Source organism: Gigantopelta aegis, chromosome 10 (genome assembly GCF_016097555.1).
Source record: "Gigantopelta aegis isolate Gae_Host chromosome 10, Gae_host_genome, whole genome shotgun sequence".
NCBI classification, from domain to species: Eukaryota; Metazoa; Mollusca; class Gastropoda; order Neomphalida; family Peltospiridae; genus Gigantopelta; species Gigantopelta aegis.
In genome coordinates, this window is record NC_054708.1 from 83304629 (window position 1) to 83325712 (window position 21084).

A 21084-nucleotide genomic window follows, 5' to 3' on the forward strand; every position below is an offset into this window, starting at 1 on the left:
ATTTTGTCAACTGGTTCACAAACAGCTGCCATTGAAACAAGATAGCAAAGGGAAGCGTACCATTTATAAAAAAAACCCCAGCGTATACTACAATGTCAAATTGACAACTAAACTACATTTTACTAATTTTAAGCATTTATGATGTCTTTACTAAATGTTTTGTTGCAGTCAAGAACAATTTTTACATCAGGTTATAGCCATGAACTCCAAATTGGTGTGCTAAGTCCATTTTGTCAGTTTATTCGATGGAGAAAACCAAGATGGGTACCGAAAGCTAAAAGCAAAATCTTTTACGTGCGCAAACCTACACCAATCGACCCAGAGGAAAACTCCGAATTAAAACTGAGATATGCACATTATCGAACACATGTTCGCGCAATCAGGTGACTTGTTTTATCGGTTTATCTCTTTACCTAAAAAGGTACTGGGGTGGGATTGTTGAACCAGTCGTGGATCACTGGTCAGTGGTTTACACCACCTCATTTAGTTCACCAAGGTAAACATCTACGGTCCGTTTTTTAACATTTTGACATTTATTGGACCCGATGTTTACAACTTGAACAGCAAAAACAAGCGTGCAGTTTCCGCCCAGATTTCAGGCGGAATCGATACAACCATGGAATTAATTATTTCGTGGCGAAATATGAGATGTACCAATAAATATAAACACTTACTGTATAAAGAAAACTTCCCGAGTCACGTTTTACGCATAAATAGACAGTTTGTCCAAATAGTAATCCTGCATTAATCCAATTTTCAGTTACGAACAAAATCTCGAATATTCCCGCCGGCCATTGTGAGCATATTTAAAATGTGATTGAAAACTGTTGGTGGAATCGGATTATTTGTATTATTATTCGTATCGGGTTCACGAGTTTATTCCACGATATTTAATGGAATATCACGTTTAATAATAATACATAAATAAACTTAATTAATGAATAATATTTTTTTAAATCAATTAATTGATAATAAATTAATAATAACAATTAAATAATATAATACAAAATTAATTAATTAATACTTAATAAATAATAATATAATAATAAATTACTGAATAATGTTAGTAATTATAATAAATAAATAACATAATAAATAAATTATTGATTGAATAATAATGATAATAAATAAATTAATTAATTAATTTTATTATTAACTAAATAAAATGTTGTTTTTTTCATTTATAAATGTTTCCGTTACACACACACACACACACACACACTTATATACACACAAAACAGAAGGGGGTGGGGGAGACAGACATAGAGGGATGAAACGGGGTGGCAAGATATCACACATTTTTGTTAGAACATGTTTAGTAATTAATGCATAACTCTGACTTGATGACAACTGCTGCTTGTGGTGACTGCCTTGTACCTGTCTGCACATTGGCTAAACCGATGTGTACTCTGATTTCTACTTAACCGTTTGAACATTAAATGTGCCTTGCAACCATATGAATATGTTTAGTAATTAATGACAACTGCTGCTTGTAATGACTGCCTTGTACCTGTCTGCACACTGGTGTGCACTTGACAATAGCATGCAAGTAGTGGATGGATGTGTATCATTCCTGTTCTTTTGTTGGTACCAGGATTACTTCAGGTAAGTTTACTGTTAACATGTTCATGCATTTATGTTAATTTCTAAATGTTATGGTTAACATTTGAGACTTAATGCTTGATAATTATGTAGTTGAACATACTTTTTCAGTACTTTATTTAAGTACAAGATTTGTAATGTAACTAAACTTATAGTAAAGTTTTGAAAGTAGTTACATGAATATGTTTCAAGGAATAAATTACATGGAGCTGACAAATTACATGTTAGATTTACATGTAAAATGCCAGTTTAACTTTCAAATTGTCTATTCTTTGTGTGTCTATATTTATATATATAATTATATATATATATAAAAAAAAGAAATGAATAAAACCCCTAAAATAAAACCAGTAATTATAGCTAAAAAAAAGAAATGAAATTAAAACCAAAAAGAAGAGAAAAAAAAGGAGAAAAAAACCTTTGAAACACATGTAAGCAATGGCCTGTAATAATAATATTTAAAAACAATTACTAAAGGAAATAATAATTTTGGAAAAAGTAAATAAATGAAGGCCTTAAAATAAGTAATGACCTGTACTAACAATCATTATTTTTTTAATAATAATAAAAAAGAATAATACACCCCAAAACTTTAATGTGATAATATTATTAACAATGCATATAATGCAACCCACACAAAGCACATATGTAGAAACAAAAATAACAAAATAAATAAATTTAATAATCAATTCCATTCAGTTCCGCAATATTTCTTTTTACGTAAAATGCTTGATACGAATAATTCTCGTTCCGCAAAATTTTCATTCCGCATTTTCGATGTGCCAGGATAAAAATAGTTTTCAAATGTTTAAATGTGTCATCTTCAAACATCTAATCCTGGAAAGGTTACCAAAGGTATTGTACTTAATATTTTTGTCTAAAATTTATTAAAATATGTTGTTGTACGTGTTGAGGCTCTTAAATAAAGCACATATGCCTGATTTTATTAAATCGTGATTGCAAATGGAAAATTCGATCCAATGGATAAACGTTACGGCACAGCAATAAACATCACAATAATAAATATCGTGCCGGAGACGTTTATCTTGATGAACTATGGTCGGTGCAAGTGGTTTACACCTCCTCATTGAGCCTAGCGTAGCACTCACTTGGGGTTTGGAGTCGGTATCTGGATTAAAAATCCCATGCCTCGACTGGGATCCGAACCCAGTACCGACCAGCCTGTAGACCGATGGCCTAACCAAGATGCCACTGAGGCCGGTAAACCTCCGTAAGAAAGAAAATGGGTTAAGTTTAGGGTTACGGTTAAAGGGACACACCCTAGTTACAGCTAGTTGTTATAACCATTACGGCGTTGTTTTTCGCTATTAAACCCATTTTTTTCACAAATAAAATTAAACTTTACTTACCGTTTTTATTTAGAATATACATTTCCATTCACCTGAAGTGTTTTTTGGTAATCCTGGTAATCCTGGTATTTGTAATACCACAAAATGCATTTTTCGTATTTCTGAAAAACTCGCGCGCGTCTGAGAAAAAAACGTTGAGCAGACAAGATCTAATCTATTTTTAGAGGGGATATTTCCATTTCAATGTCACAGACGTTGGTATACCACGTGACCGTTATCATTTTGGTTCGGTTTGTTTTCTCGTGCACGGTTCGCGCAATCAACATCCGATTTGTTGTTGTTCATTTGTGAGATTTTTCTTCACAGTTCGTGAACATTTTCAGTAACAATAAAGTTCAGACAAGTAAGTATCTCAATACAAAATGTTACAAACCCTTAAAACCAATAATTTTGCTAAGTCCTACGATATCTGGAAAGGGGATACAACCAGGACAGAACAGTTGGAACATGTCCAGGAGAGGTGAAAAGAACGCACCCTAAGTCGTGATGTAGGCATTGTTGTGCTTCGAGCGACATCTACCGGTGACATCAGAATACAAACTTTCAAAATTATTTCAAGCAATTGGGACATGGGGATTCCCATGGTATTTATAGATATAAAACCTGCTTTTTCACTCCATTTGATAAAAACGTGATCTAAGTGTGTTACAGGTTTGTAGATTAACCAAATTATAATTTATTTTCGCTGGATGGAACTAGGGTGTTCGGCTTTAAGAAAAGCATACAGTAATGATAAGAATTATTAATTTTGTCAAAAAGTTAACTTAAAAATTAAATCTGCCAAAAATTTGGGTATGGCACCATACCTGTTTTACCCTCTGGCAGAAACACTGTCTAGTGGTGTCAGGTACTGATCCTTTAGCTGGATAATTCACTTTTTTAGTTTTCGATTAAATTTTCGATATGTGGTCCACAGTTCAATATATTCACGATACTTTTAGCCTTTGCCATGAGCAAAATCAACGCAAGCTGAAGATCATTTTCCTGAAATGGTGCTAGGTGAGCAGTCTCATCGTGTCATGGAGTTTCAAATGAAATATATATTAAAAAATGTATTACAATACAAGGCAAGCAATTTGCCACTCTTGAAAAATGTCCCTGGAGGCGAGTGTGGATGACCTCTTTTCACAAGTATGGCAGCTTCACAGAAGCACACATATTTTAATGAACAATTTTAAGAGCAACAAACCAGTGTTCTCAGTGTGTGAAAATTAAAGGAGGGCAGCTGGGCGGCACCACACCTTTTAAAAAAAACCCTGAAAAGCAAAAAAGAAAAGAAAAGGGAAAGCTTTGTTAGTATGTTACCATATATCGTTGTGTGCTGGTCAACTTTGTGGAAAGACATGCTCCTTAGTTTGCTTTTCAGTATTTGGTACAACAAATTTGATACGAAATACAAGCCAACTTATCTTTTAATTGAACCGGAAATGTCGGTCTGACATTCACAGGCAGTTCTGGTTTTGCTGAACCAATCAGTTTTAATATTATTTCAATAAAGATGTCAAGATGTATGAAAAACAATAAAACTGTTTGTAAAGTGATCCTCTAATGTGGGATAAAAAAAAATTCTGTTAATTTTATTTCCATCTTCATCGAATGAATTGATCGCTTTGATATCGCCAGCTGATTAAAAGTAGTTTCGTTTTTGTAAAGGCAGTGTATATATTATTTAGCACCCAAGATAAATGATTTTAATGATAAAGACTACCAATTTCGTTGTTTTTATAAGCAGTGATTAGGGCCTCCATAAGTACTTGGGCATGAGTCTTCTTAAGACTCGAGTCCATTCACAGGACTCTGAGTACCCGTGCAAGGAAGAGGATAGGATAACATTTTAGCATACCTATATCCAATTAAGGTTCAAGCACCGTGCAAGGAAGAGCATTCTTATTTAATTATATTTTATAGGTTATTTTGTCATATGCTTGCAGCCAGTTACATTACAGGGCTATGAGAATGACTGCAATGCAATACAATGGCATGATTTGGCATCCATGTTCAGCGCTGGAATTAAGATACATAATGATACTATTTTACTTTATTCCTTAGTCTCATTATCATTTAGTATAAGTGTCGGGTACTCGAGTCCGGGTCAAGTTTGGCCCTCGAGTACTCGAGTCCAATATTTTGGACTCGTCGAGGCCCTAGCGGTGATATCCCCCCAAAATGGCAGCTATTAAAAATACTGTTAAATTATGTTAAAGTAACTGTTGTAAGCTACTGAAGTTTTTAGTCAGTTGCTTTTTCGTACACATATTACGGCTTGTTTCCTTGGATGTCCAGTGTGCAGACTGATCGATTTTTTGGGGGTGTGGAAATCTCTTTTAATTTGACAAGTGATATGCTGCACATCATGAATCTAAAAATCAGTTTCGAACATTCTGGGAATGCATTATAATTAATGTTTTTTACTTTGGTGAGATCTCATTACAATGACTGTATGTCAGGGTATGAAAAATCCACTTGCCCTTGGTCCTGGCTAGTGAATATTTGGTCAGAGCTATTGAACATTATCAGCTGTGAGGGCTAGTGACTTTCTCAAATATTTGTCGAACACTGTGTATGTCCTTGGGTCACTTTATCATATGTTTTGAATTTGCTATTGTAGGGAGTTTGTCATGAGTTATTCCCCTTGACATAACATGGAAAAATATTGTTTAATAGTTAATTTAATATATCATAAAATTTATAACAAGACTAAATATCATTTAAATAATTCATTGCCATTATTATATACATGTAATCAAATATATTTGTAAATAATGTAGCATTATTAAATCTTTAAATCAATATAGCCTAAGACCTACATCAGGGTACACCTACAGAAGTCACTGGTCAAAGACATCTTTGATTTTGCCAAATTATTTTTGAAACTACAGAAACAGAATTTTTCTTTTTTAATAAAATTCCCATCATTACAAGAAATTATTTTGCCAAACTGAAATTTAAAATTCACCAATTGTTTTTAAAAGCTGTGTTTTTCCTTGCCAGACACTACTTGTCAGTGTCGATGCTTGAACGCACCCAGCAGAAGATGGTGGATGATGATGTGGAACAGAGGGAACATGATGATATTGCGTGGATGATTGCGGAAAATAACACATGGAATGAACAGTCGGCTAAATTCAGGTCGGTGGCTTTCTGTTGTTGGGATCTGGCTCGGTGGTTTGAGTGTTTTCATGGTTATAATTTGGCTAGCTTTATATGTTATGTGTGTGTGTTTGGGGGGAGGTGGGAGAACGTAGACCAGAGGTAAACTGCTCGCTTGATGCATGGTCCGTTTGGGATTGATCCCAATAGGTGGGCCCATTGAGCTTTCTCATTTCAGCCAGTGCACCACGACTTGTATGTCAAAGCCAGTGGTATGTGCTATCCGGTCTTTGGGATGGTGCATATAAAAGATCCTTTGCTTCTAATGGAAACGTGATAGGACATGGACCCAATTGCCAAATACGGAAGATGAAAACTGAAGCTGGACAATGATATGATAATAACAAAAAACAAATATATATATATAGTTAAATATATACATGAGTTTCTTGTCACAATAAAGCATGGTATGTGCTGTCCTGTATGTAGGAAAGTGCATATAAAAAGTCCCTTGCTAATTAATAGAAATATGTAGTGGTTTCCAAAAATGCTACATGTCAGATTTATCAAATGTCTAACATCCAATAGTCAACGATTAATTAATTAATAAGACATAGAATGTGCTTGACCTACCTTAATGTCCCTTTTCAAAGTTGTCTTCAATTAGACAACAAAACGTGTTAAAATAAAACAAAGCTGCCAAAAATATAACCTCAAATTTGTGAATAAATAATAATTACATGTATGTCAATATATTGTGATTTTCAGTACACCTGTAGTTGGAGAAGTTTACTTTTCCTACTCGCAGAATAACACATACCTGGACAAGCCTCAATGTGGAGTCGTACAGACATGTTTTACAGTTTACATAATTGCATGATTTTAAGAAAATAAGAGATTCTGTTTTGAACAAGCAGCGTCTTACTTTAAAACACATCATAGCCTGCTTTTTAATGGTCTATGAAGATAACTAGATGTACATGACATTGTGAGTATGGTGCAAACTTGTGTTAACACAGAACAGCGAGGCTGGTTGAAGAGAAAGAAAGAAATGTTTTATTTAACCACGCATCGAGCAAGCGCTGTACCACTGGGCTACATGATTGAAGAGATGAAGGGAAAACTGCAACCTAAAGTGTAGGATTTAAACTTGTATTTATATCGGAGTTTGTTTTTTTTTACACAGAGAAGAAAGGCTGGTTGGAGAGACAATGAAAAAACAACTAAAACTGCAGCTTAAAGCTGACAGAGAGATGGCACAGAAACTCAACATGATAGAGAAGGCACAGAAACAACTACAGAAGGAAATTGTAAGTGACCATCTAACAAATAGAATGTTTGTGAGACACTTGTAGCAATTAAAACTGCACATCAAGTACATTTTTCTGAATGTCACTAGCCAGTTGCCATTTTTAAATATGGTGAATACAAATAGGTGCTGATAAAACAATTGTGGTATGTATTGTCCTGTCAATGGAATCATACTTGTAATATTCCATGCAATTATTTGGTAATGTATGAATATGTTCGAAGAAATTAGTCCTACTGACTCAACTAAATGTTAAAGTAACCACATGTTAGACACCAAATAGCCTTTGGGCTAAACAGCTGACATCGACAAATTTGTTAACTTGGTGTTCCATTCTTGTTACATAAATAAAAATGGTCTTATTATGTCAATGGTAGAATTTTCTGTGTATTCAGTGAACATTTTTATCATCTTGTTTTTCAGGAAGCCGCTGAATCGCACATTTCTCTCGACAATCTTGACCTAGAAATTGAAAAACTTTTAAATCAAAGAAAAGATTACAATTTTGCCATCGATACCCGTGGTAAGATCATATCAAACGAGGACAGACATCCTCCTGAGCCGAGAGATAGTTCCAACAGCGTGAAGACAAATCAACCATAAATCTTTAATCCGTGATATGACAGACTTAAGCAATGTATTTCGTGTGATCAGACAAAACATTTGTGCTTCATGTCCTTTAAAAGGGACTGGCCCGCGTGTGTTTCTATTGTGAGATATCTTTTGAGTACCGGTAACAGACTTTTTGATGACTAAAGAAACAGGATGTAGCTCAGTCGGTTGAGTGGTCGCTTGAGTTGCTTACATCGCAGGATCGGTGGATCCATTCAACTGATTGGGGGTTTTCTCGTTTCAACCAGTGCACCACAACTGGTCAAAGGCCATGGTATGTGCTTTCCTGTCTGTGGGAAAGTGCATATAAAAGATCCCTTTGGAAAATGTAGCGGGTTTCCTATGATAACTATGTATCAAAATTTTCAAATGTTTGACATAAAATAGGAGATTAATTAATGTACTCTAGTGGTGTCATTAAACAAAACAAACAAACTTTTGATGACTAAAATTACAAATTAAATATATTTTCTTGTTTAGGATACAAGTGTCTATATAAACAAGGTGTTTGTTATTGTCCTAATATTTGTAATAGCCCAAACCCGATTTTACCTCCTAATAATTTCGTATGGATGAAAAAATATATATTACGAAGTAAAGTGAAAAATGAGTGATACTCTACCACAAACTGTACAGACACTAGCATTCTAAACAAGATAAAGGTATTTAATATGTAAGATTTTAGTTGGAAACATCTTAATTGTTGCAAACTCAGGATAGTCTTGTTGGGGACAGACAGGAGTGTTTCACCTAGACTTAGTTTTTTAAATTATGTAGGACATCACTTTTGAGGGGAGGGTGTTTTGTCTCTGGGGACTGGTGCGATATATTGAGAGGAGCAGGTTTTCATCTGAGATTTTCAAAGTCGGCTAAACACAGTAAGTGTTGTAACCGGGGCCTTGGACAATTCGTAAAGTGAAAATGAAGCTGATACATTGTGTATCTGTGTGAAATTTATTCTGGAAATATAAATGAATGAACTAACAACTTGTTGTTTGTCAGCATTTGTTTTTAGCGCTCCTCTGATGTTTGTCAGAAAACATTTTAAACTGTTAAAAATCCCGAGGCCATGGGAAAGTTCCAGGGTGAAAATCCCCCAACCTAGGCCATGGGAAAGTTCCAGGGTGAAAATCCCCCAACCTCACTAGCAAATTTTCTTCTTCTTTTTTCAATAAGTTTTCTGTGGAAGCATAACTCGACCCCCTATAAAGTTTGCTTGCCACAGTGTAGACCCCTAGTGTGTGTGTTATGGGGGGGGGGGGCGCGTTCAAACAAACCTTCCCACTGAAGCTGAACATATTTTTACAGTGCAATATTTGGTTATTCAGATACGTGTCCAGGGAAAATGCACACAGAAGGGTCCTTTATGTTCACATTCGAACCACCCCCCGCACCCCTTCAAAGTCCAGACCATGCTAGGCACCTGAAGGTAAAATCAATAATGATAATGCATTATCACATTTTGTTATGACATTTATTAACGATTCTCGACAAATACAAATATATGATCTTAATTAATTTAGTGGTTGTCTTCTAACCAATTAACATTTTTATTTGTTTCTGGATATAAGTACAATTAATTCAATTTTTTTAGTGATTATTTTGGGCCATTTAACAATTACACAACACTCTAGATGGGGAGGAAGTACAATGGGATGAGTTATGGTGGAGGGAGAGTTGTTAAAGTTTTCAAAAATAATATCTCATTATTATTTATAAAATAAAATGCTATTTTGTACCATAACAGATGATTTTTCTATCAAGTATTTATTAGCAAACAAACATTTACAAATACAAAATCTAATGATACCGGGTCACATATCTTTATTGTGACAGGAAAGCGGTGTGGGTGGGACTGGGACGTAGATATTGTAAAGCATTACATAATTTTAGAAGGGGGATAGGGGGCAGTGTATAAAAATGCAAAATTGTGCTGTACATAATTGTTGAACTGTCCATTTTGTCGTTTAGTTGCTTACTGATGTGTGTTGCACTTCTTCTTTTTTTTATCCACTAAAAACTGGAGCACCACTCTAAGAGCTTTTTTTATGTTATTTTTAAAAATTAAGTTAAGTGCAAACAGTTTTCGTTTCTTCACAAGTTGATTTACCGCCACCCACTGGATTTGTCTTTTCTGACAACATCTAGCTCAGAACATCTAGCATTGTGGGCGATCATGGCAGATTTTCAGACATTCACCAGGGTCCATTTCTGTTAAAACTTTTTGTGAATGTCATCCTGGCGACTTCCTGAAGACTGATCATCAATTTCAAAATCTGATTCAGAATCTTGATAAATTACATTTTCATAATCGATCTCTGTTCCATAGTCTTGAGAGCGTGTGTCCTGACTGTAGGTGGCCATATTGTAACTTCCATCATCTCCGCCATGTTGACCCGCTTCATCATTATGCACAACTGTGTTAACATTGGGAGTCACTGGTACGTGGGCTCGAGAGACTGCTTCTCGATCTTGACTCGCTCGTTCTCGATCACGATTCACTGGTTCTGGATTACGACCAGCAATTGGTTCAGATTCATGGTCACGAGCCGCTGGTTCGATCCCATGAACCATGAGGTCTTGTGGGTAAGCCTCAGTGGGGTCTTGTGGGTAAGCCTCAGTGGGGTCTTGTGGGTAAGCCTCAGTGGGGTCTTGTGGGTAAGCCCCCATGGGGTCTTGTGGGAAATTTTCCAGTTCTCTGAGACTAATCATTAATCCAGGGTCACGCGCTGTTATTCCACGCCTACGATCCCCAAGTCTGTCATCACGAGGCGATACTAGATCATGAGGCGATACTAGATCACGAGGCGATACTGGTTCACGATCACGATCACGAGACGATATGGGTTCTCGATCATGAGGAGATATGGGTTGACGATCACGAGGAGATATGGGTTGACGATCACGAGATCCATGGCCATGGGGCAGTGGTTCACGGTCACGTGATGATCCATGTTCACTAGATACTGGTTCACGATCACGAGGGAATACTGGTTCAGAACTTCGAGCTGATCCATGGACACGAGATACTGGTTCACGATCATGATGCACTGGTTCATGACTACGAGCAGCTGAATGGTGTCCAAAAGCCACTGGCTCTCGATTACGAGACATTCGTTCATGACCAGAACCCACTGGTTCCCGATTACGAGCTATATGTTCATTACCACGATCAACAGAATGTCGAAAAGCCAGTGGTTCCCGACTGTAAGCCATCTTTTCATGACTATGAACCACTGGTTCCCGATCATGATGTCCTGTTTTATGACGATCCACTGATTCCCGACGATCCATTGATTCCCGACCCACTGATTCCCGACGATCCACTGATTCCCGACCCACTGATTCCCGACGATCCACTGATTCCCGATCATCATGCATTGTTTTCTGACGAGTTTTACGATCGTGCGTTGTCAAAGAGTGAGGCAGCTTGTCGGGACTAGCTGAAGATCGCCTCCGCGCATGGCGACCGTAGGCGGACAACACCTTGTCCAGCCTCGTTATGAAGATGTCCACATCTTCTCGGGTGATTCCGATACTCGCAGCAGCTGTTAGATATGCATGTGGGTAGGAATTACAATGGGCACCAAAATTCTTAAACGTATGGCCAGACACAGTTGTGGTTTTTCCAGGGGCAACCACTCTGAAAATAGAGCAAACAAATACTCTCAATTCCAATTAAACAAAACATGTTATAACAAACCTGACTGGCTATTTTCTAAAAATCTGTCGCATGGCTGTATATACTGCAGCATATCACCACAAATTTGGGATTTCAAAATGCCTCGGAAAAGGTCAGTGATATGTTGTAATGATGTTAAAACTTAGTTACAAAGAGGATGATTTTCCGTTTCATATTTTGGAAAATTCTGTTTCTTATTTTGTCAAATTCCATTATTTTAATCATTTTTCAAAAGTTTCCAATTAATTTTTGCTACAAATAATGTGAAGTTCTCATATCTATGGTACCCCAAAAGTTTTACAAAAATAAATTACATTGTTACATAAATGCATTACTTGATTCAGTTATGTTTACAAATGACCAGAGTTAAAAAAGAAAGAAAAAAAAGAGTTAGTAATTAATACTATAATCATTTGCGTGGTGTACATCTTATCTGATGTCAAAATCACTGCACTAAAATATTCATAACTGGCACACATTCTATTCATTTATTATTTCATATCTACAGTTAGCAAATATAACATACGGATGATCTCATATATTTTTAAAGTTCTATAGTAAGCGACAACAGCACATTGGTATACAAAATCGTTGAAAGTCTATATAGCCTGTATCTTTATATGAAGTTAAAATCATTTCACTATTCATTTGTAATTTGTTAATATATTATCTTCTGTATCTACAACAAGCAAGTAGAACATACAATAATGATAGCAGGTCTTTGCTGGTTCTATAGTATGTGACACCAGCTTTGGCTTATGACAAAATGTTGCAAGTCTTTATAAGGGTAAATACATGCAAATAGATTATAAATGTTTATATCTATGGTAAGCATGAAATAAAAATTGTATGTTAAAATGAATTAATACAAAAAAGAAAAAAATGTGTAAAAAGACGGAATTCCATTTCAGTTGCTGAATTCTACGATTGCAGAAATTCATCCCCACGTTATATCTCGTATTACTTTAAAGTCAGAAAAGAACATTATGTATCAATTAGTTTTTTGTACACATGCATGCAGATGATTCTCATAATCTCTGTTACCATGACCATAACTGGTGGTGGTGGTGGTGGTGGTGGTGGGGGTGGGGCTAATGCACACTCATGTTTTTTAGTAAGTGCTCTTTTTAATTTATAGTTCTGTTTTCATTATTTCTTTAACTGCCAGGCCCCTCCGCTTTATTTGACACTATTTTTTAAGTACCTGAAACTTTGACCCTAGTGGTGCACTCACTCTTAAGACTGAACCGGAAGTGGAATGACAAATTGCCGTTTGCCTCAGGTGGGACACGAACCAGCCTCAAGTGTGATGACTTAACCACTACACTATCGAAGCTGGACGACGTCTTGCTAAATGTCTTGATGCCACCAGTTTGTGGTGTTTGTACTGATTACCCTTACTGAAAACCAGATATGAACTGTTTCAAAGACAATATAGGAATTACATGTATTACAGGGAAAATACCTTGTGCCAGATACGAATCGTGTAAAAAGCATCGATCCAATTTTTGTAATATTGTCTGCTCCACCCACACGACTTAGGGTAATTCCTAAAAATGAAAAAGAGAAGTAATGTAAAACATTTATATATTGTGGTACGATATGAGCATTAAGGAAAAAACCCCACGTTGTAATGTCTATGGAAGTGAACTTGTTGAGAGGTCAAATTAACATATAAAAATAAATAGAGAATTACTATACCTCACACCAGCAATAATGTTAAGTGGTTTTTTTTTATCTATAATTTCAGTTTACCTTGATGTAAAAAGAAAAATGTTGTGGAAACAACAACTGTTCTATTTTTATATGCAATTTGTGAAAACATTGGTAATAAAACAGCAATACTCACCCATAGTTTACGGATTTTGAAATTATAATTACTAAACACTTTTTATTGTAAATGCATACACAATGTATCTACAACTAATAGTGACTGATTAACAAAAGAATAATTAGGGGATAATATTACTGTGTTTTGTTGTTAACTATAAGGATTTATCACAAAATTTGGAAATTTGGACGAAACAAAGTTGAGTCCCTAAATCCAAATATTTTGTGATAAATCCTTGTACAGGTAGTTAACAATGAAACAGTGATATTATCCCTATTCTAATACTACACCTATTAGGAGTATCTGTAAGACATTTAATTGTTTTTTTATTAAAGAAATCCCACAAATATTAAAAAAAATAAAAAATTATCTATTCTCCTTACTTCTATTCTCCTTATTTTTTCGTTCTCTTCACATGATGTCACTGACTTAGGAGCTAACCAAATGGCAAATTTATCAGTATTGTAGTCTATCTTTTGAACAAAGAAAGAAATGTTTTATTTAACGACACACTCAACACATTTTATTTACGGTTATATGGCGTCAGACATATGGTTAAGGACCACACAGATTTTGATAGGAAACCTGTTGTCGCCACTACATGGGCTACTCTTTCCGATTAGCAGCAAGGGATCTTTTATTTGTGCTTCCCACAGGCAGGATAGCACAAACCATGGCCTTTGTTGAACCAGTTATGGATCACTGGTTGGTGCAAGTGGTTTACACCTACCCATTGAGCCTTACAGAGCACTCGCTCAGGGTTTGGAGTCGGTATCTGGATTAAAAAATCCCATGCCTAGACTGGGATCCGAACCCAGCACCTACCAGCCTGTAGGCCGATGGCAGTAATCTTTTGAACATGATTTATTGTAATATAGGATAGACTAAAAGAAATATTTTCGTTGGCTGTTTAATTTCTGTTGCAAGACATGGATATGATTGGACTTTACATTTGTGAGCAGCGTTTCAACCTCGTATTGAATTATTTTAAGGAATTCGCCTGGTTTAATTTTGTACAAAAACCACGTTGATGGGGTAGGTCTACAAGTTTATAACTTGCTAACATATTTTCACTTAAAGTTTATATAAATACATAAAATAATATGCATTTACTAAAGGGCAAGTATTATTTTCAAAAGTTTTTCAGAAATGTGCGATATTTTAAAGCAGTTAATGTTGTTTAAAACTGCGTTTAAAAAATCAAGTCATTTCCATCTTGTCTTCTTTATCAATTTTATTGTCACAAAAAGTATGTTCTAAACGAAAATAAGGTACTTCAGATTGTGATATAATTATTTTTGATGAACCTGCTTGCACCCTTTTGAGAACACAAACTAGAAGAGCAGTCCACAAGACACATGGTGGTGACTGCTGCGATCGATCAGTGCCCGGACCTTACTTGGGGTGGGTGAGTGCACGTTCATTGCTGCTAACGAAGAATTAAAAGTTACAATGACATACACCGTAACCTCAAACTGATTGCCCTGTGATGTATATTAATTGTAAGACTTGGTGTTGTCAATAAGATTTATCTGGAAAAGACATCAGATATATTAGACAACTTGGAAAGATTAATGGTACAGTAAAACCTCTCTAAAATCAAATCGGTCCTAATATTTATTCTATATAGACAGGATCTGGCCACATTTTAAAATTTAGACACTTCAGGACCGTGAAACTTGGCTGGTTTTGACCGGATTCTGGTTTGTATCACTGTATTTAACGACCACCTATACAGAATTCACGGTGTGCATACCCATAGAGACTGGATTATACATACCCATAGTGATTGGATTGTATGTACCCATAGAGATTGGATTGTACGTACCCCATAGAGATTGGATTGTACTTACCCATAGAGATTGGACTGTACATACCCATAGTGATTGGACTGTACGTACCCATAGAGATTGGACTGTACATACCCATAGAGATTGGACTGTACGTACCCATAGAGATTGGACTGTACGTACCCCATAGAGATTGGATTGTACGTACCCATAGAGATTGGACTGTACGTACCCCATAGACATTGGATTGTACATACCCATAGAGATTGGACTGTACGTACCCATAGACATTGGATTGTACATACCCATAGAGATTGGACTGTACGTACCCATAGAGATTGGACTGTACATACCCATAGAGATTGGACTGTACGTACCCATAGACATTGGATTGTACGTACCCATAGAGATTGGACTGTACGTACCCATAGAGATTGGACTGTACATACCCCATAGACATTGGATTGTACGTACCCATAGAGATTGGACTGTACGTACCCATAGACATTGGATTGTACATACCCATAGAGATTGGACTGTACGTACCCATAGAGATTGGACTGTACGTACCCCATAGACATTGGATTGTACGTACCCATAGAGATTGGACTGTACGTACCCCATAGAGATTGGATTGTACATACCCATAGAGATCGGATTGTATGTACCCCATAGAGATTGGATTGTACATACCCATAGTGATTGGATTGTACATACCCATAGAGATTGGACTGTACGTACCCCATAGAGATTGGATTGTACATACCCATAGAGATTGGACTGTACATACCCATAGAGATTGGACTGTACGTACCCATAGACATTGGATTGTACATACCCATAGAGATTGGACTGTACGTACCCCATAGACATTGGATTGTACATACCCATAGAGATTGGACTGTACGTACCCATAGACATTGGACTGTACATACCCATAGAGATTGGATTGTACGTACCCATAGAGATTGGATTGTACGTACCCCATAGAGATTGGACTGTACGTACCCATAGACATTGGACTGTACATACCCATAGAGATTGGATTGTACGTACCCATAGAGATTGGATTGTACGTACCCCATAGAGATTGGATTGTACGTACCCATAGAGATTGGACTGTACATACCCATAGAGATTGGATTGTATGTACCCATAGAGATTGGATTGTACGTACCCCATAGAGATTGGATTGTACGTACCCATAGAGATCGGATTGTACGTACCCATAGAGATTGGATTGTACGTACCCATAGAGATTGTACTGTACATACCCATAGAGATTGGATTGTACGTACCCCATAGAGATTGGATTGTACGTACCCATAGAGATTGGACTGTACGTACCCCATAGACATTGGATTGTACGTACCCATAGAGATTGGACTGTATGTACCCCATAGAGATTGGATTGTACATACCCATAGAGATCGGATTGTATGTACCCCATAGAGATTGGATTGTACATACCCATAGTGATTGGATTGTACATACCCATAGAGATTGGACTGTACGTACCCCATAGAGATTGGATTGTACATACCCATAGAGATTGGACTGTACATACCCATAGAGATTGGACTGTACGTACCCATAGACATTGGATTGTACATACCCATAGAGATTGGACTGTACGTACCCCATAGACATTGGATTGTACATACACATAGAGATTGGACTGTACGTACCCATAGACATTGGACTGTACATACCCATAGAGATTGGATTGTACGTACCCATAGAGATTGGATTGTACGTACCCCATAGAGATTGGACTGTACGTACCCATAGACATTGGACTGTACATACCCATAGAGATTGGATTGTACGTACCCATAGAGATTGGATTGTACGTACCCATAGAGATTGGATTGTACGTACCCATAGAGATTGGACTGTACATACCCATAGAGATTGGATTGTATGTACCCATAGAGATTGGATTGTACGTACCCCATAGAGATTGGATTGTACGTACCCATAGAGATCGGATTGTACGTACCCATAGAGATTGGATTGTACGTACCCATAGAGATTGTACTGTACATACCCATAGAGATTGGATTGTACGTACCCCATAGAGATTGGATTGTACGTACCCATAGAGATCGGATTGTACGTACCCATAGAGATTGTACTGTACGTACCCATAGAGATTGGATTGTACGTACCCATAGAGATTGTACTGTACGTACCCATAGAGATTGGATTGTATGTACCCATAGAGATTGGATTGTACGTACCCATGGAGATCGGATTGTACGTACCCATAGAGATTGTACTGTACATACCCATAGAGATTGGATTGTACGTACGAATAGAGACTGGATTGTACGTACCCATAGAGATCGGATTGTACGTACCCATAGAGATTGTACTGTACATACCCATAGAGATTGGATTGTACGTACCCCACAGAGATTGGATTGTACGTACTCATAGAGATTGTACTGTACGTACACCATAGAGATTTGATTGTACGTACCCATAGAGATTGTACTGTACGTACCCCATAGAGATTTGATTGTACGTACCCATAGAGATTGTACTGTACGTACCCATAGAGATTGGATTGTACGTACCCATAGAGATTGTACTGTACGTACCCATAGAGATTGGATTGTACATACCCATAGAGATTGGATTGTACGTACCCCATAGATAGAGATTGGATTGTATGTACCCCATAGAGATTGGATTGTACGTACCCCATAGAGATTTGATTGTATGTACCCATAGACGGGATTGTACGTACCCATATAGATTAGATTGTACGTACCCATAGAGATTGGATTGTACGTACCCCATAGAGATTGGATTGTACGTACCCATAGAGATTGAATTGTACGTACCCCATAGAGATTGGATTGTACGTACCCCATAGAGATTGGATTGTACATACCCATAGAGACTGGATTGTACGTACCCATAGAGATTGGATTGTACGTACCCCATAGAGATTGGATTGTACGTACCCATAGAGACTGGATTGTACGTACCCATAGAGACTGGATTGTACGTACCCCATAGAGATTGGATTGTACATACCCATAGAGATTGGATTGTACATACCCATAGATTGGATTGTATGTACCCATAGAGGTTGGATTGTACGTACCCCATAGAGATTGGATTGTACATACCCATAGAGATTGGACTGTACGTACCCATAGAGATTGGATTGTACATACCCATAGAGATTGGATTGTACGTACCCATAGACATTGGACTGTACATACCCATAGAGATTGGATTGTACGTACCCATAGAGATTGGATTGTATGTACCCCATAGACATTGGATTGTACGTACCCATAGAGATTGGATTGTACGTACCCATAGAGACTGGATTGTACGTACCCCATAGAGATTGGATTGTACGTACCCATAGAGACTGGATTGTACGTACCCCATAGAGATTGGATTGTACGTACCCATAGAGACTGGATTGTACGTACCCATAGAGATTGGATTGTATGTACCCATAGAGATTGGATTGTATGTACCCATAGAGATTGGATTGTACGTACGAATAGAGATTGGATTGTACGTACCCCATAGAGACTGGATTGTACATACCCATAGAGAATGGATTGTACATACCCATAGAGATTGGATGGTATGTACCCATAGAGATTGGATTGTACGTACCCATAGAGATTCGATTGTATGTACCCATAGAGATTGGATTGTACGTACCCATAGAGATTGGATTGTATGTACCCATAGAGACTGGATTGTACGTACCCCATAGAGATTGGATTGTACATACCCATAGATTGGATTGTATGTACCCATAGAGATTGGATTGTACATACCCCATAGACTGGATTGTACGTACCCATAGAGACTGGATTGTACGTACCCATAGAGATTGGATTGTACGTACCCATAGAGATTGTACTGTACGTACCCCATAGAGATTTGATTGTACGTACCCATAGAGATTGTACTGTACGTACCCCATAGAGATTTGATTGTACGTACCCATAGAGATTGGATTGTACGTACCCATAGAGATTGTACTGTACGTACCCCATAGAGATTTGATTGTACGTACCCATAGAGATTGGATTGTACGTACCCATAGAGATTGTACTGTACGTACCCCATAGAGATTTGATTGTACGTACCCATAGAGATTTGATTGTACGTACCCATAGAGATTGGATTGTACATACCCATAGAGACTGGATTGTACATACCCATAGAGATTGGATTGTACGTACGAATAGAGATTGGATTGTACATACCCATAGAGACTGGATTGTACGTACGAATAGCGATTGGATTGTACGTACCCATAGATTGGATTGTATGTACCCATAGAGATTGGATTGTACATACCCATAGATTGGATTGTACGTACCCATAGAGATTGGATTGTATGTACCCATAGATTGGATTGTATGTACCCATAGAGATTGGATTGTACGTACCCATCGAGACTGGATTGTATGTACCCATAGACTGGATTGTATGTATCCATAGAGACTGGATTGTATGTATCCATAGAGACTGGATTGTATGTACCCATAGACTGGATTGTATGTATCCATAGAGACTGGATTGTACGTACCCATAGAGATTGGATTGTACGTACCCATAGACTGGATTGTACGTACCCATAGACTGGATTGTATGTACCCATAGAGACTGGATTGTACGTACCCATAGAGATTGGATTGTACGTACCCATAGATTGGATTGTATGTACCCATAGATTGGATTGTATGTACCCATAGATTGGATTGTACATACCCATAGAGATTGGATTGTATGTACCCATAGATTTGATTGTACGTACCCATAGAGATTGGATTGTATGTACCCATAGAGATTTGATTGTACATACCCACAGAGATTGGATTGTATGTACCCATAGAGATTGGATTGTACATACCCATAGAGATTGGATTTTACGTACCCAGAGATTGAATTGTACGTACCCATAGAGATTCTACGTACCCATAGAGATTGTACTGTACATACCCATAGAGATTGGATTGTACATACCCCATAGAGATTGGATTGTACGTACCCATATAGATTGTACTGTACGTACCCATAGAGATTAGACTGTACGTACCCATAGAGATTGGATTGTACGTACCCCACAGAGATTGGATTGTACATACCCCACAGAGATTGGATTGTACATACCCAGAGATTGTATTGTACGTACCCCATAGAGATTTGATTGTACGTACCCATAGAGATTGGATTGTACATGCCCATAGAGATTGGATTGTACGTACCCCATAGATAGAGATTGGATTGTACGTACCCATAGAGATTGGATTGTACATACCCATAGAGATTGGATTGTACATACCCATAGAGATTGGATTGTACATACCCATAGATTGGATTGTACATACCCATAGAGATTGGATTGTACATACCCATAGAGATTGGATTGTACGTACCCATAGAGATTGGATTGTACATACCCATAGAGATTGGACTGTACGTACCCATAGAGATTGGATTGTACATACCCATAGATTGGATTGTACGTACCCATAGAGATTGGATTGTACGTACCCCATAGAGATTGGATCGTACATACCCATAGAGATTGGATTGTACGTACCCCATAGAGATTGGATTGTACGTACCCATAGAGATTGGATTGTACGTACCCTATAGAGATTGGATTGTACGTACGAATAGAGACTGGATTGTACGTACCCATAGAGATTGTACTGTACGTACCCATAGAGATTGGATTGTACATACCCATAGAGATTGGATTGTACGTACCCCATAGAGATTGGATTGTACGTACCCATAGA

The 21084-nt window shown here is 37.2% G+C and overlaps 2 protein-coding genes across 3 annotated transcripts in view; one reads left to right on the top strand and one right to left on the bottom strand.

The window, feature by feature from the left end:
• Positions 1–6: 6 nt before the first annotated feature.
• Positions 7–8310, top strand: LOC121384251 (probable 28S ribosomal protein S26, mitochondrial). The gene is made up of 4 exons (XM_041514540.1): positions 7–383; positions 5964–6101; positions 7249–7372; positions 7795–8310. The coding sequence occupies exons 1-4, from the start codon at positions 139–141 to the stop codon at positions 7972–7974; spliced, it is 687 nt and encodes a 228-aa protein (XP_041370474.1). The 5' UTR covers positions 7–138; the 3' UTR covers positions 7975–8310.
• Positions 8311–9438: 1128 nt separating this feature from the next.
• Positions 9439–21084, bottom strand: part of LOC121382783 (O-phosphoseryl-tRNA(Sec) selenium transferase-like) — a 33993-nt gene continuing 22347 nt past the window's right edge. For both annotated transcript variants that reach the window (XM_041512382.1, XM_041512383.1), the window contains exons 10-11: positions 13131–13215; positions 9439–11626 (exon numbers count right to left, since the gene is read on the bottom strand). In XM_041512382.1, the coding sequence (XP_041368316.1) occupies positions 10198–11626; positions 13131–13215 (1514 nt within the window). In that variant the 3' untranslated portion in view covers positions 9439–10197. The remainder of the gene's footprint in view (positions 11627–13130; positions 13216–21084) is intronic.

Coding starts and splice junctions, on each gene's coding strand:
- LOC121384251 (XM_041514540.1), top strand. CDS start 139: ATGATGTCTTTACTAAATGTTTTGTTGCAGTCAAGAACAATTTTTACA. Junction 384..5,963: donor ACACATGTTCGCGCAATCAG/GTGACTTGTTTT, acceptor TTTCCTTGCCAG/ACACTACTTGTCAGTGTCGA. Junction 6,102..7,248: donor GAACAGTCGGCTAAATTCAG/GTCGGTGGCTTT, acceptor TTTTTTACACAG/AGAAGAAAGGCTGGTTGGAG.